The sequence below is a fragment of the Erythrolamprus reginae genome, chromosome 5 (assembly GCF_031021105.1).
Source record: "Erythrolamprus reginae isolate rEryReg1 chromosome 5, rEryReg1.hap1, whole genome shotgun sequence".
NCBI lineage: Eukaryota > Metazoa > Chordata > Lepidosauria > Squamata > Dipsadidae > Erythrolamprus > Erythrolamprus reginae.
Window position 1 is genome coordinate 36,622,681 of NC_091954.1, and position 27,685 is coordinate 36,650,365.

Consider the following 27,685-nt stretch of genomic DNA (forward strand, 5'->3'; position numbering starts at 1 on the left):
AACAAAAATATACATATTAAAAGGCAAAAGATCTATGCATTGGTTTTTAGTTATTCTAATATCCTGCTTCAGCTACTGTACTGTAGCATCCTTCTGAAATGCAGCTCACATTTGTCTAAAATGAAATGCATTTAAATACTAAATCCATAATATTCATGTTAAAGATCCAAATAATTGACGAGCCCAAATTTGCTCATACGACTACAATGGAGACCAGAATTTCCATGACTAAGTAAGTCGTGTCTAATTTTACAAACTTTTTTTTGCCACAGTTGTTAAGTGAATCACCACAGTTGTTAAAAGAATCATCAGGTTGGTAATTGAATCTGGCTTCCCCCTTTTTTTTTTCTTGTCCAAGGTCACAAATGGTGAACATATGACTCTGCTATATTGCAACCAGTATTAGGTTCCTTACTGGCATGGGCTACACTGCGCACCGGTAGTAAAAACGACAATGCATGCACAGCTCTGGGTGAATGGCGGATGGGTGGGTTGGTCCTTGTGAGATTCTGCTTCTGTGCATGCGCAGGAAGTAAAATCCCACGAGAGGACGTAAATATATGCCAGTTGCCAAGCTCCAAAATTCCGATCACGTGACCATGGGAATGCTGCAACAGTCATAATAGCAATAGCACTTAGACTTATAGACCGTTGGCAGTGCTTCACATCCCCCTCTAAGCGGTTTACGGAGTCAACACACATTGCCCCCAACAATCCTCATTTTACCCACCTCGGAAGGATGGAAAGCTGATTCAACCTTGAGCCGGTCAGAATCGAACTCCTGGCAATGAGCAGTGATTTACCGTGCAGCAGTGCATTCTAACCACTGGGCCACTATGGCTAAGTGGAAGATCCAGTTATAAATCACTTTTATCAGTGCTGTTGCAACTGAATGGTTGTAAATCAAAGACTATACTGGAGGTACAAAATAGCTTCATGAAGTTAAGATAATATGTTATATAAGCATCATGCGTGGCCTCTGCAGGTCCATAGAACCTTCTTGAATTCATCCATTGCAGCATTTCTAAGTTCTTTTTCTTTTAATTTAGGCAACAATTGATTTGCTGATAGGCTATGAGCCGCCAGCTGGACCTCCAAATCCAAATGACCCAGGGGGAACTAACCCAGAGGGCACCGAAGGTAGGCTACCACCCTTATTCCCACTCATCCTTTCATAAGCAATAAGTTGTCCCAAGATATTAGTTTCCTGCATTTTAGTATTATATAGAAGAGCTTTCCACTTTTCTCTCCCTCAATCTGTGGATTGGTGTAACTTTCTCTCCATCTCCCTTGGCACTGCTATGACAAGATCAAAAACACCTTTTGGATTTAAAACAGGACTGATGTTGTTATCTAGTTTGGGTAATGAAACTGCAAGAAAACAACCAGGATCAGAAAACATCAAGGACCCTTGGCTTAAAAATAACTGGAGTTCTCTACTGCAGCCAAAGTAAAAGAAGGGGAATTCTATTTAGCTTTAATTATAATTAAAAAAGAAAAGGTTTGAAGTTGGCTTGTCCAAACCTTAATGACCTGCTGCACCACTCTGCCAGTCAAAAGCTTTTTCTGCAGTCTCGGTGTGATTTCTCAAATAAATAATTTGTTCAAGATCAAGTACCTGTGTGTGCCTTTGAGTCAATTTTTGACTGCTGGCAACTGCCTGAACAAGTCGCTGCAATTTTGTTGGTAACATTTTCCAGAACCATCGTGCCACTTGCCACAGACTCCTTCCTAGGGCTGAGAGAAAGTGACTGGTTGAAAATCACTCAGCTGGCTTTGTGCCTAAGGCAGAACTGGAACTCATGATCTCCCAGTTTCAAGCTTGGTGCCTTAACCATTATTCCAAACTGGGTGTCTCAAAGTCAGGTGGCCCTAGATGAACAGCCCAAAAGATTTGTTAGTATTTTATATTCCGTCTGTGGATTGGCGTAAATTGCACAGCCCTGAATGCCCACCCCAATTCTGCTAAAGTAACAAAGTTGCAAGTGATACTCTTCCTACAGCTTTAAGTGAAGGACACCTGAAATACAGCTCACCTGTCTGGAAACCCACATTACAGATCAGACAATAATAAAATCAAGAGAGTCCAGAATTATTTCACAAGAGTCCTTCACTCCTCCGTTTGCAATAAAATATCTTATTCTACCAGATTTGAAATACTGGGATTAGACAATTTACAACTACATCTACTTGGATCTGATCTAAATGTAGCTCATAAAATCATATATCAAAATGTCCTTCCTGTTAATGGTTAGGTTAGGTTAGGTTTATTGGATTTATATGCCGCCCCTCTCCGCAAACTCGGGGCGGCTCACAACAATAATAAAAAACAGTACAGTACACAATACCAAATCCAATGCCCACCCATCCAGTTCCAATTTAAATTAATAATCTCATAAAAAACAGTATATATAAAAAACAGGCACACAGTCAATCAATCAATAAATGACTACTTCACCTTCAACTGCAGCAATACATGAGCATGTAATAGATTCAAACTAAATGTAAACTGCGCCAAAGTCGACTGCAGAAAATAGGACTTCAGCGATAGAGTGATCAACACCTGGAATGCACTACCACCTCACTCTGTGGTTTCTTCCTCAAACACCAAAAACTTTAACCTTAGACTGTCTACTGTTGACCTCTCCCCTTTTCTAGGAGGTCTGTAAGCGGTGTGCATAAGCGCACCACTGTGTCTACCGTCCCTGTCCTACTGTCCTATAATCCTCTTTTATCGTTACTTTTTACTTATGTTATATTTATACAAACTACTACTATCCTATACATGACTGACAAACAAAACAAACAATTACTACATTGCCCTGGATAGTATGGATAGTTGTCAGTCCTGCTCCACACAGACCGAGGAACCTGAATGAATAAACTGTGTATCTGACAAGTGATATTGGATAGGAGTTAAATGCTATTAGGGTAATCTAGTAATAGTTATGCTTCATTTAAAGTTGTAGGAAGAGTATCACTTGCCAGTCTTGTTACTATATATAGCTCTCTCTGTGTGTGATTGTTGTGTATTCATTCCTCAGGACATACAACAAAGTGCTTTCAGCCTTCAAAATGGAACTGAAACTAAAATCATATATTTCACATTAGCATTTGCAATATACAACTGCCACAGAAATTTCAAATAAAATGATTATTCCACTGATGTCACCTAGTGTTATAACACTGAAATGGATAAGTAGCAACAATATTCTATATTTCAAAATCAGCTACTCTCAATTCTTTTTTTCCAGATTCCCCCATTGGACAGAAATCAAATTATTAGAAAATGAAAATTTGCTTATAAAGATAATAGGAGACAGGTGGTTATTCTAAGAGCTTTATAGTCTCGCACAAATAGTCAAAAATAAAATTGTTCTTTAAAAAATGCCACTTCAGTATTATTGTGATTTTGGTTAAAAGAATAAGTTGTTTCCTTTATTTAACTCGCTTGTGTTTAGTTAAAAATGAAAGAGGCACCTTTTTTTTTTAACAATATAGTTTTAAGTTTAAAGGTGACACCAACTGGAAAAACTAGTTTTTTGTACCTTGGGGGAAGGTAGCGCTCTGCCCTTAAAGTATATTTTTCTATTTACAAAGTTTTCTTTTCTCACCTAGGAATTAAGATAGCATATATCGGCTATTCAGCAGGCTGTCTGTAAACTAATAAAATGGTTTTCATAACATAAAAAGCCAAAAAATTTGGAGAGACTTTAAATCACAGTAGCAGCTATTTTGAACAGTTACAGCTGGAACAGGGAGCTTCAGGTCTCAACCTGATTTATAGGAACATGAGGTGAAAGTGGCTGGCATTGTTTCTTTCCCCACCCAGCTCTTAAAGCAGCAAATTTGATAACCCAAGTGTAGCACATAATAGAATTGTTTCTTTCAACCATCAATCCTATGTAACTCGAGGGGTAACAGCTCTCACATACAGTTTGCAAAAATCGAAATTATTACTAGATGGCAGCACAAGTGAGAGGAAACTCTCGTTCTTTGGTAATTCTGATGGTGTTTGTGCAATCCTGACAGTAACCTTATAATCTTTGTGTGCGATGTAACTTTTGTTCGGCCTTCTATAACATATTGGATAACCTGTGATCCAATAGGTCATTGTTAAAGATATTTCTTTTTCCAAACAGAGAAATAGAATGACCACAGGCAGGCAAAAACCCAGTACAAGTGATTTTCAATTTCCTGTTGGCTTCCTCATTAAGTTTCCTTGGGAGACGCTGACAAGAAGCATTGGGATTTTCCGTCCCCCCCCCCCTCTCTTTCTGCCACATCAAGTTTAGGCTTCCTGCCAGTCCATTGTCTTAATAAAATAAAACAAAAAGGTGCCCCGAGGGGAAGATGTACAAGAGCGTGGTGAACGATGGGAATGGTGTGACTTTGCTTGTGGAAAGCTGGCAGGGAGCACAATTAATCACAATTGAGTTTACACTTTCTGCCGGCATCCTCTTGATTTTTGTGAAGTTGTCAGGGAGCATTGAAAATTATCAGCTGACCATAGCTGACCACAGCAGGCTGGCAGCAATGAAGCAGCCACAGATTTGCCAACTTCCAGTCAATTTTGGAACATTCTGTAAGTTAGCACATTTGAGCTAAGGGCTTGTAGTGAAGGGCTACCAAATTTTTTACTATCACAGTGTGGGTGAGGCTTATGCAGGACGCCCTGCATTTTCTTTCAACATCTTTCAGTGCAAATTGAGCGCTCTGGGGTGGAGCTCCATTTTCGCTACCCCACTGGGTCTGCTTCCTAGATCATGGATTTGCATGGTTCAGCTTATTCCACAGCCAACTTCAATGTCCAGCAACACCCAAGTTACCTTTCTGGTTTTTTTATAGCTTCTGAGAGAATCTCTCAGCCAAGACTTAGCTTTCCTACCGAAGCAGCCTCAGGTCATTCTGCAAGCAGGTGTTATTCTCACAATCCTTTGGAAATTTCAATTTTTTAAAGACGGCTCCATTTCATGATTTATCCGTCTCATTTATTCAGCCCTGGACATAGCACTTTCAGAGATCTATATTAGTGGTGGGATCTTTCAGGTTCATTCTCTTTTCCTTTTTTTCTTTTTTAAACTTGTAAAAAAAAATTATTTAAAACAAAACACATAAAAACACACAAACATAAAAGAAAAATGCACACATCCGGGATGATTTACATCCTAATTTTCATCAGAAGCACATACGGAGCTGTATACATTTTTACATTAATTGAGAACATTTTTATCTATATTCACAGTAAATACAGGAGAAAAAATCAAAAAAGAAAAAAAGAAAGGAAGAAAAGACATAGAAAAATCTAATTCCAATTAAGAAGATAAGCATATCAATTATTGATCTGTTGAACCTTGCATTTTATTTCACTTAATTAATTATTTCTTTGTTTTAACCAATTGTAGAATTTATCCCAAACTCTATAATAATCCGTTTCCTCTTTCCCTTCTAATTTTTTGGTTAACATATCCATCTCGGCACATTCCATATTTTTTAAAATTATCATTTTTTCTCCTCGCTTTTCCATAGTTGGACATATGTTATCCTAGCCGCTGTAAGAATATAGGTAATCAAGTATTTATCTTCTATTTTATATGCTTTGTTAAAAATCCCCAACAGAAAAGATTCTGGCCATTCCCTTTTTCTTACTGTGCTTTCAAGGAGAGTAACATTTGAAATTGTTGGTAGATGGTGAAGAAGATGGCGGCGAGGAGGGTGCGCCTGATGGTGGAACTGGAGTTGTCCCCCAAGGAGTTCCAACCGGTTCCCGTGAAGTTCAACTCGCTCGACATATTACCAAAGAAAAGAAAAACCGCAGGGTGCTTTCTAACAAACCTCAAGATTTCCAGGTTGGAAAATAATGAGTTTTATCAATAATACAGTAATTCTAGCCCTAATCATTTCCCCGAGAGTAAGCACCACTGAATACAACAAAGTTTACATGAAGCTTTCTTCTTACATACAAGGCATAGGCTCACATTGTGTGGTTAGTACAGTTTGGGTAACATATTTATTTTCTATTTAGAAATCTCTTCCACAAGCTGTTATTTAAATCTTGAAAGATTCTTTTCTCTGGTGTAATATCTTTGGCTCCAGTTCATAACAACAAAGGAGTGTATAAATAAATTTGAGAACTTAAGAATAAAGACTGGGAATATTTGTTGCATTTCAAGTAACATAATAATATCCACTATGCTAATTATGAAAAATACCACTGTATTAGTCTCTAAATCAGGGATTTTTAATCTTTTTGTGACATAGATCCCTATGACAGTCTAGAGAACTTTACAGACCCCTTCTAAGAAAAATGTATTTCAATGCATACAATTTACAAATTATCTAGTGGCTGCAAATTACTCTGTTATTATTAAATGAAAAAAAAATCAAGATTACTGAAAATGCTGTTGTATTTAGAAAAACGTAGTATTTGAAGGAATTTTCTCCAAACTGTTCTCCTTCCTAACACATTAAGAGTACAACTTGGAGAATGTATACATTAGAAGGCAGTATGTTGTATAATTCAATAACTGACAATCCCATTCTAATTTATTTTAACAGGAAAGCACTCAAAGCACATTCAATTGATAACAACCAATTAATAGAAAATGTCACCGATCTAATATATGTCACTGTGTTACTTGTCACCAGATTCGTGTTAGGGTCATTGAAGGACGTCAGTTGTCTGGGAATAATATAAAGCCAGTTGTAAAAGTACATGTTTGTGGCCAGACTCACAGAACAAGAATTAAAAGAGGAAACAATCCCTATTTTGATGAGGTAAGCATAATATATATAACAAAACTACTGTATATTTTATAAGTTTAGCTACTCTATTTTATGAAAATGGTAATTACATGCAGATAACATTTGGAATGCCAGTTTGGAAATGAATCTTGTGAAACTGATGCAAAGTTATCTAGTTTAGTATGATTAGTAAAATCTCTCAGAATTTTTTTTTTAGTTACCTAGTGAGTTCTACAATTCCTGAGATTTCCTCTTAATATACAAATTAGTTATTTATCCCACTAGACGTTTTTGATCAGCTAAGATTAATGAGGTGTAAATATCTACTGTAAATAAGTATGTATGAATGTATATGACTGGACTGTTTATCTTGACTGTGCTATTTCTAAAGTAAACACTATTTTATACATTTTAATGTATCTGTCTTGTATGACTGAATAATTACTTCTGTCTCCTGGATATAAGCTGGAACCCTATGTTTCCTTTGTGCGTGTCCTTGATAACACTTCACACTCCCTGACAACCCCCAGGTTCTGCTACTTCTTCCCTTATACAAGAGCTTAGCCACATACTGATATCTCATTTGTTTTAATCATCAAACACCTCTTTGTTACACCCCAGTTTTTCCCGCAGATTTAGTCTAAAACTATTTCTCCTTCCTAACAGATATTTTTCTACAACATACACAATATGACGCCTTCTGAGCTCTTTGATGAAACCATAAGCATTCGGGTAAGACAAATGAGCGATTGTCTTTATTATTGCTTTCCTTTTTGTTAAGTTAAAATTATAACTTATTCTCATTCTTTCATTTCCTTAAAGGTTTATGATTCTTACTCTTTGCGTCCTGATAGTCTAATGGGAGAATTTAAGGTAAGCATTCTTGATGTTCTGCCATAAATTCATTTGGAGCTTATGCATCCGAAATTAAAAGACAAAGAATCCAAATATGTCCTGTTAAAGACATCTGTTCAAGGCAATAGCTGTTTTTTTTAAAAAAAATGTAAATGTAAAATATCCTTTTTTCCAGTTTAGAGTGAAAGAAATGGAAAAAATGAGTCCAAATTTTTTTATTTCATTTTCTTTCCTGAGGCTTAAAAATTATTACCCAGTTCTGATAACTGTAAATATTATCTCTGCCTGAATTAATGTGAAAATACTCTGTTGGATTTAAGAACAGGAAGCAAAATCTGGGTTCAGCATTAAGCATATTGATTTGAGAAGGTTAATACTGTATCTATAACTGGTTTCAGTAACCGATTGTGTTTGTGTAGCCACCATAAAGCAGTAGTTTGAGTATGGCTTACTTTTAATGTAAATATAATTTAGATCCTGTACTGCATGTGACAGAAAAGGCATTCAGATCTGTAACTGAGAGCAAATCAGCTTTAAAGCCACATATATATTTATTTGATTACCCTAACATTAACTCTAAGGTGATAATATTAATATATTTCTATTACAGATTGATGTTGGCTATGTCTATGATGAACCTGGTAAGTAAACTTCATGCAAACTATCTAGGTTGATTGAGACATAATCTTATCTAGCAATAGATGCTTTGACTAGGATAGGCCTAATTTTAAGACTTGATCCCACCTGTATGTTAAATCATAAAAAGAAGGGATATATTTTGATGTTAAAGTTATCAGCAGGACACTAAAATTGTTATTTATAGTTATAGTAAGTATTTTTGAAAGAAGCAGAGTTTTTATGCTCACTCATAAAAATGTACAGTGTATTTAATAAAACTGCTGGGAGGAAAATCAACTATAAGTCTTTCTCTTTTAACATAAGGTAGTATGAGTTCCTTGGTTGTGGTACGTGCTTGAGGCATTGGATTTAATTGGCTTTTAAGTTACCTGAATTAATTGCCAGATACTCCATACCTAGGACCTCTCAAGCTGCTTCTAAAGATGTGTGTACCAATCTACTGAAAGTATTAATCCAAGTTGTAAAATAGCCTCGCTGACTCATTAAAGGCATGAAGTGGAGCAGAAGACCATTCCCACAGTGCATTGAGGAGAAGGATCAGACACCTCTTCCTTCTTCATCCCATTACTTTTCTTTACTCTGGGACCTGTCATTTGACCTATTTCTGAATATGTTAAGCCTATGGCTAAAAATAGCCTGCCAGGTTGATGGCATGGAGCATTGGGAGACTTGGCACTCTTTCTCCAGCCCTGGGATTAGGGGTGAGTTCCACTTATCTTCACTACTGATATGCATTGCATTGGAAGTGCATGCCTACCAGGGGTGGTTCCACTATCTTCCCCACCGGTTTGTATCGTAACCCAGAGGTGGGTGGGAGGGCCCTTTTTGAGTAGGTGAACAAAAAAAAAGATGGCGGCGTGCACAGACCAGCACTGACTGATCTGGTTACATGACATCATCAGTGGATTGCTACCAGTTCGGGTGATCCAGTGCGAACTAGGAGGAACCAACCCCTGGCACCAGTAGCGGGTTGCATCTGATACAACTGGGATCGGGGTTCCGGTAGCAGAAATTGAGATGTGCATGCATCTCCATGCCGCTGACACACGCCTGCATGTGATTTGGCTTCTGCGCATGCACAGCTAGTAAAATCTCACACAAGGAAGCTCTTGCATGTGAGAGTTCAACGATTTTTGGCATGAGCAGAAGCAAAGAAATAGCTGAAAATAGGTGAAATCTCACATGCGCGAACATCCTTGTGCAAGATTTTGTTTGTTGTGCATTCGCAGAAGCTAAATCTCATGCCGACCGGCACACATGCGTCCAAAACGATCCCGGAGAGTGCACCGGGCGCAGCCAGTAAGTGCAACTCCCACCTGCCTGGCGCCTACATCACATCGGGGAAATGACCCTCTGCGTATGTGCATATGCACAGAGGGTTCTTTGCCAGTCGCTTTCAGGGAATGGTGACTGGAGGACCAGTTCAGGGGTGTGGCCAGCTGGCCATCGCTGCTGGTTTGGCGAGGGGTGGCAAATTTCCGTCACCAGTACAGGCAAACCCATCGAAAATGGCAGTGACCAACCACTGCCTGGGATGGATATAAATCAGGCTAACAAATATGGCAGGCATATGCAGAGTGAAGCAGGAGGGAGCAGTTAATAAGTGCTGGCTGTAAGAAGTCATGGCCATCAGCATCTCTGGAAGTAATGTTGAAAAAATGATTTTATTTATTTTGTTTATTTATTTGGGCAAAACATGTACAAGATAGCAGGTACTGGTATAAACAGAAACAAAAGCAACAGAAACGGTAGGCACAATGGTGCTCTTATGCATGCCCCTTACAGACCTTACAGGAATGGAGTGAGGTTGACTGTGGATAGTCTAAGGTTAAGGTTTTTGGGGTTTAGGGAAGAAGCCACAGAGTCAGGTAGTGCATTCCAGGCATTGATCACTCTGCTCCCGAAGTCGTATTTTCTGCAGTCGAGTTCCGAGTGATTTACATTGAGGGTGAATCTATTGTGTGCTTGTGTATAATTGCGGTTGAAGTTGAAGTATTCATGGACAGAACATTGTGGCAGATGATTTTATGAACTACATTTAGATCAGATTTAAGGCAATGTTAATCAGATCAAATTAAGAATAATTCAGCATGAGGTTCCTCCCCAAAAGAAAGCAAGTAAATACTATGGCTACACGAATTTCCAGGTAGGAAAAAAACCCTTTGTCAGTGATGGCGAACCTTTTTTTCTTCAGGTGCTGAAAGTGCATGCACATGTGCTATTGTGCATGTGCAAGTGCCCACACCCATAATTCAATGCCTGGGGAGGGTGAAAACAGCTTCCCCTGCCCCTCTGGAGGCCCTCTGGAGGCCGGAAACGGACTGTTTCCCAACTTCTGGTGAGCCCAGTAGACTCGTATTTTGCCCTCCCCAGGCTCCAAAGGCTTCCCTGGAGCCGGAGAAGGGTAAAAACGCCATCCCTCATCCCCCCCCCCCCCCCAGAGGCCGACCAGTGAGCCAAAAATCAGCTGGCCAGCACACACGTGCACGTTGGAGCTGAGCTAGAGCAATGGTTCACATGCCAGCAGATATGACTCTGTGTGCCCCCTGTGGCACCCATGCCATAGGTTCCCCATCACCGACCTACGTTCATCGGGGACCAAAGGTAGACAATGAACTCACCTCTCCTTTCTGGTTTAATCTTATTGGGACAGAATAGAACCAGCCCTCACCCAAGAGAAAATGTTGCTCTGATTTTTAAATGCATGCCTAGTGCTCTTCTACATCCAGGTATGCACAAGCAATCGACATATCATCCTTTGAAGTCCAGCTCCAGTTTCACATCTTTTTTTCCCCATATCAGCAGCAGGAGCAACAGAAGAAACTCTTTCCCACCATCTTGACTTAAAAAGAGACTCCAGTCTTAAAAAAATAATCATGTAAACATGATCTGTGACTTGGCTTCAGTGTTCATGTTCAATCTTCTTTTGCTTTTCCAGGCCATGCAGTCATGAGAAAATGGCTGCTTTTGAATGACCCTGAAGACACCAATTCAAGCCCAAAAGGCTACTTGAAAGTCAGCATGTTTGTTCTTGGAACAGGAGATGAGCCACCTGTAAGTTTAGATGTGTGTTTTGTCCTCCTTCCAATACATCTTAGATTGGATACTTCATTTTAATATTTGTGTGAGGCTTTACGATTAATGATAGAAGACACTCAATAGAGAATGAACCTGCTGACCCTTTGTTTCTTTTCCCTAGTTCTGCTTATTCCGCTACTTTCCACTCTGTCGCCGCAGCCCCTCTCTTCCATTGGCCTTCAACACCGCTGCCTTTTGAAGGTACATCTCCCCTTCATCTCTTTCACACTTTCATCTCTTGGGTCCGGCTTCTCCTTCCTCGTAATGCTGCTTTATTCCTGCTGTTTCATTCGGTTGCAAAAGAACATGTGAATATTTTGTGGGAATGTCAGGGATTCCTATTCTAGAACATTCTCATGTCTGGACACAATTTTCATAAGCATTTTCTCAAAAAGGTCAACTTTTTGTGATTGAATTTAATTTATTCGACTTCTATGCCGTCCAATCCTGTACGACTCAGGGCAGCTTACAACAGTAGAAACAATACAATGGTACAATAATAAAAAAGAAGTCAAACAACAACAATAAATGAAACCCCATGACCCTAACCAAACCCAAAAATATCCCCCCACAAAAACCCAATATCCGCCCACAATATCCCCCCACAAAACCCAAACAAACATCCATACAAACATGATTCAGGTACTTCTGGTGTTAAAATTCATGGCCCTCAGGCCTGTCGACAAAGCCAGATTTTAACAGCTTTTCAAAAAGTCAGTAGAGTGGGAGCAGTGCGAACATCGGGGGGAGGGAGTTGGTTCCATAGAGCTTTGGTGGTTACAGAAAAGGCCCTCCCCCATGGTTCCGCCAACCTACATTGTTTAGTGCAGTGTTTCCCAACCTTGGCCACTTGAAGATATTTGGACTTCAACTCCCAGAATTCCCTAGCCAGCATTCACTGGCTGGGGAATTCTGGGAGTCGAAGTCCAAATATCTTCAAGTGGCCAAGGTTGGGAAACACTGGTTTAGTGGACGGGACCTCTAGGAGGCCAATTCTGTGCAATCTAATAGGCCTCTGGGAGGTATGTGGCAGGAGACAGTCCCATAAATAGTCAAGCCCTAAGCCATATAAGGCTTTATAGGTGATAACCAACACCTTGAATTGTGACCGAAGACTAATCGGTAGCCAGTGCAGCACCTGGAATGTTGGTGTTATATGGGCGTACCGAGGTATACCCATAACAGTTCACGCGGCTGCATTCTGGACTATCTGCAGTCTCCAAACACTCTTCAAGGGTAGCACCATGTAGAGCGCACTGCAATAATCAAGAATTTGCCTAGTTAGAAATCACTGTTTAAAGAAGACAAATAACTTCGAATAGGTTTGAAAGATTACTATGTATGCTATTAAATTGTCTTAGTTTTAATGATGATTTTAGAAATTACCGTATGTTTTTTCCTTGACTTCTTTTTATTATTGTTGTTAATTGTAATTTTTTATACTGCTGTAAGTTGCCCTGAGTCCTTTGGGATTGGGCGGCATAGAACTCTAAATCAACCAACCAACCAACCAACCAACCAACCAACCAACCAACCAACCAACCAACCAACCAACAAACAAACAAACAAACAAACAAACAAACAGAGATAATTCCTACCATTATCTCCAGCTTTCAAGAAGCTGTTATTGCAGACAATTTATATAACTTTTCTCTTGCAATGTCAGATATCTTTCCAAATAAAATACTGGATGGCAGCTACTTTCCTTTTCTTAGCCAAGCCATGAAATTTAGACACATTTTTGTGGCATACTCTTAGAAATCAATATTTTGATTAAAAATAAGTATTAAAAAGGGATTAAAGAATGTTATAGTATCAGTGGAAATATTTCTGGACATATTGGTATCTAAGACACTTCCTAAAGTCGGTCTGCTAATGAGATGTGGTGTTCAAAATTTAAATATAAAATAAATATAATAAATAAATGCACATTGCTTGTTCTTGTATCTTATTTGGCCTGATCTTTCAATTTTCCAAGATTAAAATGTATAAATAATCTATTGTAGGTTGGCTGTTTATATATTTTTTGTCATAATAATGTATTTTGCATGTTTCTACACTAAAAACTAATCATGTTTTAGCTAAAGTTGAGCAGCATAAACTATACTGTACTATGTTATAGAAATAGAATCTGGAAATTCATATTTTTCATAAATAGTATTCACATATTATCAATGTCAACCAATGAAAGGTCATGAAGCAGTCTTTTCAATGGAAAATTCCTTTAAAAGTTCAATGTTCAAATAGGATGGAGAAACTAAATGGGGATGCAGAATATCTTTGTAATTTCAAAGGTATTGTTAATGTAAAAATAAGCTATATAACCTTTTTTAGCAAATAAATAGATGTAGAAGAGTAGTCACCTATTATCCTGACTTTTAAAAAGTTCCATTTAAAGCAGGAATTAGCTATTCTTATCCGGAACTCATTATCAAATGCCATTATTTACAAAGTATAAACATTGGGAGAATATTGAAAGGATGACTAATTGCTCAGTGCATTTCTAGATACTCCTATGATACTAATATATTTCCAAGTAAAATTTTTATTTTATTTTTCCTCCACATCATAACATACAAAAAGCAATGTGCCTTCTATGTTGTTACAATAAAATAGTTTTAAATTAGTAAATCTTATATAATCAAATTATACATTCTTAAATCCTATCTATTTAGTTTCGGTTACCATCACACACCCCTTATTCCATTCTTTCTAATTTCATCATCCAGATAAATCTCAATTAATCTCTAATTAAATCCATCATTAATATTTCTTAAATTATTGATAAAATCAATATCTTTAGCATCTTATAATCTTAATATCAAAGCCGTGATGCCTTCTTCCCTCTTAGTACAAATCTCAAAACGGACTAAAAACCATTTTACTTATACCTAATATATTTCCAATAATCATTAAATGATATTGATTTACTAGTGTTATTATTTGCAACAATCTCAGAAAGTTGAAAATGAGGCAAAGTTCATTTAACAGCTGTCTTGTTTAACAACAAAAATTTTGGACTCAATTGAGCATATTTCCTCTAATCAGGAAAAAAACCCATAACTTTGCAATCTTTGGGGTTATTAGCAAGTTGAGAAGAAAGGTTTCCTTTTGTAAAAGAATAGAATAACATTCAGATATGTCCCAACAGGTAGAAAACAGAGAACGGGAGAATGAAAACGATGATGTGGAAACCAACCTGTTGCTCCCAGCTGGAATGGTCCTCAGATGGGTTACTTTTGTTCTTAAAATCTACAGAGCTGAAGATATTCCTCAGAGTATGTATCATAGTTATCTATTATTAACACGAGGGGAATTGAGTGGGTTTATTATTTTGGAAAATTGGAGAGAAATATTTGTAGATTTCTTAAACTGCTACTACTGCTGCTGCTGCTGCTGCTGCTGCTGCTGCTGCTGCTGCTGATAAAAGTAATATTTGACTTCAGAGGCCCCCAAATCAGAGAGACTAAACTCAACCTGCATCTAGAATGATCCACATTTGTCTTCAGCTGGAAATCTCTATAATATTGCTATATATTCAAAATTGGCTGTCTCCAGGGGGAACCCAGGGGAAGAGCCTTCTGTGTGGCGGCCCCGGCCCTCTGGAACCAACTCCCCCCAGAGATTAGGACTGCCCCCACCCTCCTCGCCTTTCGTAAGTTATTAAAAACCCATCTTTCAAGCCAGGCATGGGGAAATTAACACCCCCCCCCCCAATTGTCAAGGTTGGTGTATGGATTGAGTGGATTGTGTGATTATTTTATTATAAGGGTTTTAAACTGTATTTTTAAAAATTGGATTTGTACTCTGTTTATGTTGTTGTGAGCCGCCCTGAGTCTTCGGAGAGGGGTGGCATACAAATCTAATAAAAAATAATAATAATAATAATAATAATAATTATTATTATTATTATTATTATTATTATTATTATTATTATTATTTCACAATTTTTGTTAAAGGCAACATAGCCAACATTGGACAGGTTATGATGCAAAGTGGGTAAATTTAGATAAGGATAGATTTTCCATTTTTTTCCTGACTTGGATGGGGTTTACAGTATTTTAAACCCCCATTTTAGGACTACAAAACATTGCGGTTTTCTTATGATTTTTCCATCTACAAATAGTGGAAAGTTAGTGAGGGCAAATGGAAATTGATAATACCTGTAAATAGCTCTGTTTATCAAACAATTTTTTCTCTGTGATCGATTTAGCATGTGTAGAAGAAGATTAGATCTATTAATCTGATGTCAATATTTCATGCAAAAAGATCTTTATATGAAACGTTCAGCTATGTGAATTTTCATTTGCTGTTTGAAAGTACAGTGATACCTTGTCTTACCAACTTAATTGGTTCCGGGATGAGGTTTGTAAGGTGAAAAGTTTGTAAGACGAAACAATGTTTCCCATAGGAATCAATGGAAAAGCGATTAATGTGTGCAAGCCCAAAACTCACCCCTTTTGCCAGCCGAAGCGCCCGTTTTTGCGCTGCTCGGATTCCCCTGAGGCTCCCCTCCATGGGAAACCCCACCTCCGGACTTCCGTGTTTTTGTGATGCTGCAGGGGAATCCCAGCAGCGCAAAAACGGGTGCTTCGCTGGCAACGGAAGTTCAGAGGTGGGGTTTCCCAGTGAGGGGAGCCTCAGCGAAATTGCAACATCGCAAAAACACGGAAGTCCTCGAAACCCCACCTCCGGACTTCCATGTTTTTGCGATGCTGCGATTTCGCTGAGGCTCCCCTCACTGGGAAACCCCACCTCTGGACTTCCGTTGCCAGCGAAGTGCCCGTTTTTGCGCTGCTGGGATTCCCTTGCAGCATCGCAAAAACACGGAAGTCTGGAGGTGGTGTTTCCCATGGAGGGGAACCTCAGGGGAATCCCAGCAGCACAAAAATGGAGGCGGGGCATCCTAGTGACGGCGACTTGGGTTTGTAAGGTGAAAATAGTTCGGAAGAAGAGGCAAAAAAAATCTTAAACCCCAGGTTTGTATCTCAAATAGTTTGTATGACGAGGGCATACAAACATGTAAGACAAGGTATCAATGTATATGTTTTCCAACGGGTATCAAAATTTGCCATTATAGAATACATTAGTCATGGCAACTTTTGATTTTTGAGTTTCTGAGGGGAATGGTTGAGGGCTTGACCACCTTTGCATGTTTTTTATTTCTATTTTTATTAGATTTTTATCCTATCTTTCTTAGTCAAGTAATCCAAGGAAACAAACATTCCTAATATTACTTCCTCCTATTTCCCCACAATAATCATCTTGTGAGGTGAGTTGGGCTGAAAGAGAGTGACTGACCCAAAATCACCTAGCTAGCTTTTATATCTTAGGCGGGATTAGAACTCACAGTCTCCTGGTTTCTAGGCCAGCACCTCCACCAATATAACAATTGTAAAGAAGGAATTGAAACAATAAGTGAGAGCTGGCATGTAATCCATCTCTCTAGTGATGACAATTTTCTCTTCCTAAATATGAAGGGGTGTACATAAGTGCACTGGTGTGCCTTTCATCCCCTGTCCAATTGTCATTCCTTTCTCTCACTTATCATATATATTTTCTTTCTTTCATATATCCTCTCCTCTAAGTTCACTTTACCCTTATATATATTACTACATGTCTATTTTTCTTCCTGTGCATTTGTGTATTGGACAAATGAATAAATAAATAAAAAAAATGAAAGAACAGTACTTTTTTCTGTGCTTTCGATTTTCCCCATTCCCCATCAGCCATGATTAAACCAAAACTACCATAATTAAATTTTCTTTCCTTCAAATGGTGGCTCAAACAAAGGCAGTGTGGCAGCATCTGTGATAGTCCTAAATCAGCTGGCAACCAGCTGGCATCCTGAGCAGATTATGCCAAATCCTAAAAGTAGATTCCTTCTTCAATAGTAATTCTACATTGTCATATCTGCCAAGTTCACCTGTATGAGTGAATCACTCTAAAGGTACAAAGAGACAGAATTACAGAGCTACAATATCCGAAGAAAAACATCTTCAAAAGAAAACTCAGAACAATTACTCTTTAATAATAAGTGGAACAAATCATTCAATTGAGGACAGAGATAGGATGCACTAGCAGTATTGACGAACCTTTCTTGGTTCACGTGCCAAAAGGGTGTGTGCCCGTGTGCTAGCACATGCGTGCATATGCCCACACCCATTCTCTCCTCCCACGCATGTGCGCGCCATGTGCATCTGCACGATTCCCCTATCCCTATACATTTGCACAGATCTCACGGAAGCCTGGGGCAGTGAAAAAAACGGCCAAATGGGCATACTGGAATGTTGAGGAAAGACAGACGTCTTGTTTGCCCGTTGTGGCGTTTTTCGCACTCCAGAGCCTTTGGGGAAGCTTCCTGAAGCCCCAGAGTGCGAAAAACAGTACAACAGGCAAACAGGAAGTCTGTTTTCTGAACTTCCGGTTTGACCGTTGGGCATTTTTTTTGTACTCCGGGACTTCAGAGAGGGAAAAATGGTTTTTCCCAAGGCCAAAACTTAGCTGGCAGTGGACACGTGTGCGCTAGAGTTGACATAGGGCAACACCTCGCGTGCCCTCCGATATGGCTCTGCATGCCACCGGTGACATATGTGCCGTAGATTCGCCATCACTGCCTTAGGGTAAACAGGGAAGGGAAATCATAATATGGTGATTGGAGAAGGGGTGGGGGGACAGAAAAGGAAAGGAATCAAGTAGATTAGCCGAAAATGTCATTTGGCAAAATTACAATGTCATTGATTTGGACAGTTAACATCAGAAGTATACCTGCCAGTAGGAATCAGGACAAAGAGGCGAAGAAGTTGAAAAAGGTAGAAACAGGGAAAGCACAGAAACTGGACATTCTCAATAGGTTCATTCTTAAAAAATAATGAACACTTATTTCAAAACTGATCAAGTTTAATGGGCAAGGATACTGTTTTAATGCTGGAGGGGAAAGAAAAGAAGGAATCGTTGCAGCTGCTAAAACAATGCAGCAAGCACTGCCTGCTGTAATATTTTATTGCGCTATTTCTCAAACTTAGCAACTTAAAAATGTGTGGAATTTCAGAATTCCCCAGCCAGTATGCTGACTTGGGAATTCTGGTGGGTTGAAGTTTATACATCTTAAAGTAAACAAAGATTGAGAAACACTGATTTATTGAGTAGTTTAAGCATTTGTGGCATTTAGTGCTCAGCAACACCATTTTGTACATTCAGAAATATATAATCATGGCTTCACGTTTTGAGTAATAGAAAGTAACTTTTTCATTCTGTTTTTTTAAAAAAAATCTGTCTAGTGGATGATGCCTTTGCACAGACTGTAAAAGAAATATTTGGAGGAGAAGCAGACAAGAAAAACCTTGTGGATCCCTTTGTGGAAGTTTGCTTTGCTGGAAAAAAGGTACTTTGTGCTAATAAAAGGTGCTTCGCTGGAAAAAAAAAGATACTTTGTGTATTGTATTATACAGCTATAGATAAAGTCTCTGATAACTGTTTCTGCATAAATATGTTTTCACAGAGATCAAATAACAAAAATATATTGTGGTTTGGATACAACTAAATTTATTTAGAAATGAACGAAATAATTTGATAATACTGTTAGGGAAATCATTGTGTATTACCATTAGTTGTATGTTAAATACATAGAACTGAGCAGAAATAAGTATTTCAACTAATATCTTTAACTACAAAAATAAAAAATACATATGGAAATATATTATTTTATGTTGTTTGAAAAGACCTTGTCTGTTAAGTAGAGTAACTACTTGGATGGAAGACTGCCAGTGAATACCAGGGCTTTGGGGTAAACTGGAAAGTAAAAAATTATCCAAGCAAAAGGCTTTATCAGACTTTTTGCAAATTGTGGCCAAGAAATCTATCTATCATGTACACATCAGAAGTAAGGCTCAACTCATGCACAGCCGATCTCCTTTTACAATGGAAAAGAACAGAAGATTTAACACCACTGTACTGCAATATTTAGCAATTTTCTCTCTCTTCCTGACCTATCCTTTAGATGCGTTGGTTGGGACATTCTGGATTCGTTCCTAATACTACACAATGGTACCTCCACAAAATGGAAAGAATTTACAATTTAACCAAGATGGGGAGGGGATCAGGTTGAAGATAGTTAAGTTGATATTTAGATCTGTACAGTAGTTCATATTGATTTAGAACATTTGAGGTACATACAATTCCTATCTGTTGAGCACCTTGTAAACCAAAGACATCTCTTTCAGGATCAATTACAAGACAAGAGAGGCTGCTCTATGGAATTTTAGGCTGGTACTATCTGCAAGGCTACACACACTCTAATGACATTTTCCCCTTTGAATCATCCTGCCCTATTGCCATTCAAGAATTAAGTGCCTGAGGTCTTTCTCCGGGCTCTGAGTTAGCTAACACTAACAGGATGAGCAAGTCCAGTCATATTTCTGCACCAGCGTGCCTTGCACCAGCGTGCCCTCCATCCCCTGTCCTAATGTTTCTTTTAAAAAATAATAATAATATTAATATCATGTATATGAATATCATTATATCTTTACATACGCCCAATATGTACTTGACTAAACAGACAAACAAACAATAAATAAATAAATAAATAAATAAACAAATTTTTTTAAAAAAAAGGTCAGTAAGGAGCATGCATAAATTCACCAGAGTGCCTTCCGTCCCCTGTCCTAATGTTTTTCTTTTACCAGTATCCTGTATATATGTATTATTATATCTCTGTATACCACCAATACGTACTTGAAAAAACAAATAAATAAAATAAACAAACAAATAAATAAATAATAAAGAACAAGAGTTAAAAATAGAATTGATTTGGTTTAAATGAAAGTGAACTTTTTCTTTGGCAGGTTTGCACCAATATAATCGAAAAAAATGCTAACCCCGAGTGGAATCAGCTTATTAATCTTCAAATCAAGGTTTGTTCTCTAGTATGTTGTTATACAATTAAGCTTTTGTATTTAAGAAATATGACTTCAATAAATAGCATACTGTAATTTTCTTTTTTCTAGTTTCCCTCAATGTGTGAAAAAATAAGGCTGATGGTATATGATTGGTAAGCTCTTCTTTGTTATGTAGTCAGTCTTCTACAAAGCAGCTGTTAGAATTCTGAGACCAAATATTTTTGCATAAGCTGTACATATTTTTGTTACGTTTGCGCAAGCAACACTGATGCAAAGTGCAGTTCCATTTATTTGCAAAATGGCCAGCACAGACAGTCAAGAACAAAACATTAAAAAATGTTTTAAAAAACAAGACCATTAAACTACAGTTAAAATAGTGAAAAACCTTTAAAAAAACACAAAAGAAAATGCATTCAATGTAAACGCAATGCAACCATTTAACTGGGCTCTAACCTCCTTGGGATTCCCCAGGCTCAATGTCAAAACCCAGTTTTAAGAGTCTTCTGGAAGGCCAATATGGCTAGGGCCAATCTCATCTCTTGGAGAATGATGCTTCAAAGTGAGGATGCTACAGCAGAAATGACTCTCTTCCCTCCTTGACTGGCTCTAAGATCCAGATTGGAACAGGTCGAGGTAACCAGGGAGAGGTGCACCTCAGATATCCTGACCCTTTGGCATTTGGGGCTCTAAAGATCAAAATCAGCACCTTGAATTGAACCCAGAAACACTTTTAAACACATTTAAATGTTTGTATTTATTTGTTTTTTAAATTGACAAAGTATATAAATTTTATATAGATAAGTTTAGATATAAGGGTTTTTATTTTGTTTTGAGATTTTTGCTAGAGGGAAGAAGGCACTATGGCTATGAAATTAAGATTATAAGATCTGAAGGATTTAGACTTTACACATAGTTTAAGGAATATTAATGATGGACTTAATTAGACATTAATTGAGATTTATCTGGATGACAAAATTAGAAAGAAAGGTATAAGGGGTGTGTGATGATAACCGAAATCAAATAGACGGGATTTAAGAATGTATAATTCTTTTTTTCCCTGGGTGCCGAAAGAGCGTGCATGCATGCTATCGCACATGCTCAAGTGCCCACACCCATAATTCAATGCCTGGGGAGGGCGAAAACAACTTTCCCCGCCCCCTGGAGGCCCTCTGGAGACTGGAAATGGCCTGTTTCCCAATTTCTGGTGGGCCCAGTAGGCTCGTTTTTCTCCCTCCCCAGGCTCCAAAGTCTTCCCCACCCCGGAGGGTCTCTGGAAGCCAAAACACCCTTCCAGAGCCTCTGTGCGAGCCAAAAACCAGCTAGCCAGCATACACATGCACGTTGGAGCTGAGGTCAATGGCTCATAGGTTCGCCATCACCGTCCTACGCTGCTGCATTTTACATTAGCTGAAGTTTCCACATATTCTTCAAGGGCAGCTACATCTTGAGCGTGTCTCAACAATCCGTTCATAAGGTGAACCAGGGCATGAGTGACTTGAGAGTAGAGCCTTGAGCTTTTATCAGGAAATATTTGGATAGTTTTGTGGTTAATTGTGTTTATTTCTCATTGATAGTTCAGATTGTGGCAAATAAGGAAGTGAGATAAATCCTTGTTCTAAAAGAAATACTGTACTGTAGATATGTTCTTTTTGAAGATTGCACATTGTGCCATCTGCTGGCTACCCGTAGAAGTGAAACCTTCCCGCATATATTAGCTATATGACCATCTGCATTTTCTATATCATTGTCTTCCTAACAAATATAATTACTGTTTACTCAGAATTTCATGCTATTCATATAAGGAAATAGGACAGATACGTGGTATTCTAAATGGGACTATTAGAAATACAGTATTTAAAAATAATGTGCATTTAAAATGAATATTGATGGATTTAAATGCAGGGATCGTCTTACAAAAAATGATGTTGTAGGCACTACATATTTATGCCTTTCCAAAATAGCTGCCTCTGGTGGTGAAGTTGAAGGTAAGCCAGTCTCTTTTCTTACAGTATATGTTTCCCCAAAATAACTTAACTATTACAAACTCAGAGCAGAAAGGCGATGAACACAAAGGAGAATCAGTGTATTTCCTTAGATGTGGTGCAAGACAAAGAGGGAAGTTTGCACTGGTTTATCCAGATTTACTATTAACAAGTCTAAACTGGAATAATCATGCTAATTAGTATGATGTACATGGTGGACTTCTTTCTTGAAATAAAATACTAGTGGTCTTTTATCTTTTCAGAATGATATTTAACATTTTTGCCTGGCTAAGTTTAGCACTGCAAATGATGTGTGTTGACTTTACTTTCAGAATTGTTATTTAGTATATGCCAAATTATTAGCAATATATCATTTCACACGAAAATAAGATATAGTTCTAAATCAAATCAAACAATTATTTTAAACTGTTGTTTCTCTAGAATTGTCATACAGGTTTTCTCCATTACTATAGAAACATGGTTTTAAAACTCAAGGGATAGTTGGCCTTATTCAAATTCAAACATGCCAAAACATTTACACATATTTAACACTAGCAAGATTGTTTTTGTTTTAATCTGAAATTTTTATTCTTGAAGAAAAGATATACTGATTACATATTTTATTTGTCACAGGTAAATACATTAATTCTTCCATATAAATGGTAGTCATATGAAATCTATTCCAACTCATGGAAATCTGTTTAAATTCTATGTGGTTTGATTGAATGTTTCTTGGTTAATAATATTTGTCATTTGTCTAAGCCATTCAGAATAGAGCTAGTGGTGGTGGGTCAGTCTTGTTCATACTTTATCTCTTGTTTAAGTTAATGGGTAAGTCTTTTAACAAACCTAAAATAGTAGGAAATAGTACTATGACCTTTTGTACCAGTGCTCTGAGGATATCCTTGCTAGGGACATTTTACATTTAAAAAGTTGACATAGGATTTTTTTCACTGATCGGTCATTTTTTGTCAAGTGGACCAGGTGTCCACTTGACTGATTTTTGCAGCTTTATTTAAAAAGAAACCATCAGAAAAGCAAGATATAAGATATAAAAATTGTGCTCTTTCTAATGAAATAAAAATGAAGATGATTGAAGGTGAGAAAACAGAGAGCTGTGTTTCATCAACTTCATTAGAAAGAGCACGTTTTTTTCTATCGCTCTCTTTTTCTCACCTTCAATCATCTTCCTTTTTATTTCATTAGAAAGAGCACTTTTTTCCTATCCTATATTTTGTTTTTGTGATTTTTTTTTTCAAATAAGGCTTCAATTGCACCTGGTCCACTTGACAAAGAATGATCCTGTTCAATTTATTGTAATCATGGCAACATAATATACAAAATTTATGATTATCTCCATAATTAATTATTGTAATTAATTGGTGTTGCTCTTGTTAAATTCTTATGAACTTTGGCACTCTCAACTTGTTAAGATTAATTTTGAGTAAAGTGTTTAATATATTTGCTGAATATGTTGTTTTATTTGCTAAGCAATTTCTTGTCTTTTTATAAAATGCAGAGCTTTCATCTTCGGGAGCTGGGGCTTCATCATATGAAGGTTCATAATCATATCTTGGAGTGTAATATGATTTGCTTTCTTTAGTGCAAAGTAATATTTCTTTCGAATCAAAAGAGTTACCCAATTCTTGCTTAGAGTTGCATTAATGGCTGCCGCAAAGCATTTATCTTTGTATGTATAACATTAATCAGCTTGGCATAATTGAAAAAAATGCTTTTGGCTTTTGCATGGCTGAATATCAGAGTTTTAGTGCAATCATTATTTCAGTGATCTGGCTGTACAATATCTCCGCTGCTGAAGGAGCTGTGGCTGTGGTTTCAATCTCAGCACTTCTCTTGGCTCAGTGAAAGTACAAACATATGAACAGTGTTAACCATAAAAGGTGACCCATAATATTGGATAGCCCTGCCGTCATATGGTGTGGTTTTACAGAAAATATATTGCAATATAATTTGGAGGAAAATGATGGAAAATAGAGGAATTGCCAGGAAAAGCAGTTCATCCACCCAGCCGCTGAGACTGCTCAGACACATATCAATGAGTTTGGGGCTAAATAGGCTTTCCAGTTCTATGATCCTGGGGTTTTATCTGTGGCTAGTCTATGAATAAAGAGTTCTTGTTCATAAGATCATGTTTGTGCCATAATTTTGTGTCAGTCATGTTTGTGCCATAATTTTGCTCAGTCACTGATATTTTGCAATGGGCTTCCTTGTGTGGCCAGATTTGGCCTAGTGGCTGCCACTTCCCAACCTTAGGCATAAACTGGAATTGGCTTGAACAGCTGGAATTGATAGTTTGGAATGACTATATATAGATGGGAATAGTCATTAATATTTAAACTTTCTCCGTGTAAATAGAAAAAAACATTCTCATTTTACTAATCATTAATATTTAACATTTTACCTTGCTGTAATTAGATTCAGTTATCACACTGTGAGCTTAATGTCTCCTAATCATGATGTTTGCTCATTAGCAAATACTGGAGAAACTGAAGTGGGCTTCTTACCAACATTTGGGCCTTGTTACCTGAATCTTTATGGAAGTCCAAGAGAATACACTGGATTTCCAGACCCATATGATGAGTTAAATTATGGAAAGGTTGGTTCTTGAATATTTCTAGAGAAAATATATATTTTTGCACTTTTGTTTCCAAACTAACGTTTTTGAAATTATATTCCTTTTCATTTAGAAAAAAAGTTTTTAATTTGTTTTCCAAAATGATACGGAAATGAATTCTTCCACATTTTAAGTATTGAAATTATTTTGCTTCAGCTGTTATGAAGAATTTTTCCATAATATTTAATATGAAAAGGAAACTATGCAAAAATTGGCATGTATTGTGCCATTTTTTTCTGATTTAAGTATGAATGCTGTGTGTGAAAAAGAATTCTCAGCAGTATGAAATATTATCTCTTGATAAAAGATAGCTTGGTTTATTTGCACAAAATAACAAATTTATAATTTCACGCTTCATTGTGAGATATAATTTAATTCATTAGTAGTGTTGGGCGAACCCATTGAAGTTCGGGTTTGGCGGGTTCAGACGAACTTGGTGGCGGAGTTCGGGTAAGTTTGCCGAACCTGAACCCCAACACTTCTGGCCCCGCCCTCCCATCTTCTGCCAAAGCAACCCATGGCCGCCTGTCTCCTTTTATTTCTTATGGAAAAGACTCGGACACCACAGCTGCGTCTTTTCCGTAAGAAATAAAAGGAGACAGGCAGCCACGGGCTGCCCTGGGCTATGGGCACAACAGGGTGAGAGAGCCGCGCTGCCTCCGAGCCCAAAATTTCCCCGCTTCGGGAATGGCGCTGCAAGCAAAAGGAGGCAGGGAATCCTATTTGCTTGCCGCCCACGCTGGGATTCCTGGGGCAGGACTTTGATGTCACTGGCAACCATTACAGTGCATAGAGTACTGTTATTACATGTGCCAAATAACTGACATCTTCAAGTCCTATATAGAGCACATTGTAGTAATCCAGGCAGGACGTCACAAGGGCATGAGTGATGGTGAACAAGACAATATAAATATATAAGGACAAATATTTCAAGTGTGCGTAGGAATGTAGAAGATACACTCCTTTGCTGGAGAGAGAAAGACTCACATATATGCACACGCAAGCTTGTTGCTTTGACAAGTTTCCCTGTACTTATTTATAAGAGCCAGAATGTGGACACAAGAGGTTTTCCAGTGCTTTCCGCAAATGGCAGCTCAGGAGATAGTTATAATATATGGCTATTAACATAACCAGGGGAAGAAAGTCATTGTTAAATAAACTAAAATTCAAGACTCTTTTAAAGACTCAAAAAACGTCCCATTTTAACGACACAAGCTGAAACCTTTTCTTGGGGCTCAATAACAAACTGGAACTTCACACTGTCAGTGAACAAAATTCTTCATATTCTTCAACTGACACGTTGAATCGATCTCTTATTCTGATCTATTTAATATGTTGGTTGAAGAATATGACGTTCTACTTATAATGTAGAGCAGTGTTTCCCAACCTTGGCAACTTGAAGATATTTGGACTTCAACTCCCAGAATTCCCCAGCCAGGATTCGCTGGCTGGGGAATTCTGGGAGTTGAAGTCCAAATATCTTCAAGTTAATAAGATTGGGCAACACTGATGTAGAGTATTATGCTAACTGTACATTGAAGTAAATTTCTTGGGTTGCAGGGAGAAGGTGTCTCTTACAGAGGCAGAATCCTGGTCGAACTTTCTACATTGCTTGATAGCCAACCACGTGCTAAAAAAATTGAAACTATACCCAGCGACGATGTATTAATTGTAGAGGTAAGTGGCATTTTGTTTTCAGCAAACAGTGATTATAGGGAGAAGCATCATCCAGCTCAGGGGTCTCCAATCCTGGAAACTTAAGACTTGTGGACTTCAACTCCCAGTGTTCCCCAGCCAGCAAAGTCAAAACAATGCCAAAATCTCATGCTCGCATGCACCCCCTCACAAGACTTTGCTTCCTGCGCATGCACAGAAGCAAAATCTCACTTGGACGCACGCACATGCCCACCAGTCACCCAGAGCTGCGCACGGAGTGCACCAATACAGGTAGTAAGTAGGAACCCCCACCTGCATATGGTACCTGTAGAAGGGGGAAGAAAATTATAAACCACCAACACTAGTTTTACGAGTTTTAGCATTTTCAACACAGAAGTCCATTTTTTATGTGTGATTTAATACCTCACTATCCTCCATGTTAGAGCGGTGCAGTGGCCTAGTGTAGATAGTGTTGTACATACTCCTGGTCAGTTGGAGGATGATGAAGATATTGAGGACTCGGATTCAGATAGTGTTTATGAATTAGTGGGGGGCCCGGGGTTACAGGTAGTAGAAAAGGTGGGAGGCCAGCCACAGGATGGGGCTATGAGTTCAGGATCTAGGGAGGGAGAATCAGACGCTCGCTGGGTTAACCCTAAATTCAGAAGGGCCCAAAAACGTAGAGAACAGGTGTCTGGAAGAAGATATTAAGGAGAGGAATGGGTTAAATACTGTAGTGATGTATTTGGCACGTCAGGGGGTCAGTGGGGAAGAAGGGTGGAGTTTCAACGTTGCCGAAGAGAAAAATGGAGGCTTTTCTTGCCGCTCCCAAGTAAGCAAAAGTATTCTGTGTTGATTAACAGTCAGGGCTGCTGTTTTAGAAATCATGCTGTTAGGAAAATAAATCTTGTTAAGTAAAGAAGGAGAAGGAATGTGAGAAATGCAGTTAAGGGAGATAATGGACCAACAGATAAGTGCCTGTATGAAATGTGTTTGAATTCCAGAAGAGCAGAGAAATAAATGGAGTTTCTTTATTCATGAAATAATGCATTTAATAAGACTTATTTGTAATTGCTAAATTTCTACCAGAAACCAGAACAGATAGCCACAGATATTTCTGTCATAGAGCGCGAAGGAAGAATATCTGCTGCAAACTCCAAATAGGTACCAGGAAAGATATTGGGCCAATGGATGCTCAG

General features: G+C 38.1%; 1 protein-coding gene across 2 annotated transcripts in view; it reads left to right on the plus strand.

Moving 5' to 3' along the window:
* MYOF (myoferlin) overlaps nucleotides 1–27,685 on the plus strand; it is a 122,951-nt gene that overhangs the window by 35,358 nt on the left and 59,908 nt on the right. The window contains exons 5-19 of one of the 2 annotated variants that reach the window (XM_070752411.1): nucleotides 1,050–1,140; nucleotides 5,689–5,849; nucleotides 6,649–6,777; nucleotides 7,411–7,476; nucleotides 7,567–7,617; nucleotides 8,210–8,240; nucleotides 11,177–11,292; nucleotides 14,468–14,594; nucleotides 18,597–18,700; nucleotides 20,160–20,228; nucleotides 20,322–20,365; nucleotides 22,116–22,198; nucleotides 23,715–23,753; nucleotides 24,688–24,812; nucleotides 26,391–26,507. In XM_070752411.1, coding sequence (XP_070608512.1) covers nucleotides 1,050–1,140; nucleotides 5,689–5,849; nucleotides 6,649–6,777; nucleotides 7,411–7,476; nucleotides 7,567–7,617; nucleotides 8,210–8,240; nucleotides 11,177–11,292; nucleotides 14,468–14,594; nucleotides 18,597–18,700; nucleotides 20,160–20,228; nucleotides 20,322–20,365; nucleotides 22,116–22,198; nucleotides 23,715–23,753; nucleotides 24,688–24,812; nucleotides 26,391–26,507 — 1,353 coding nt within the window. The remainder of the gene's footprint in view (nucleotides 1–1,049; nucleotides 1,141–5,688; nucleotides 5,850–6,648; nucleotides 6,778–7,410; nucleotides 7,477–7,566; nucleotides 7,618–8,209; nucleotides 8,241–11,176; nucleotides 11,293–14,467; nucleotides 14,595–18,596; nucleotides 18,701–20,159; nucleotides 20,229–20,321; nucleotides 20,366–22,115; nucleotides 22,199–23,714; nucleotides 23,754–24,687; nucleotides 24,813–26,390; nucleotides 26,508–27,685) is intronic. The other variant, XM_070752412.1, reaches the window with a different exon arrangement.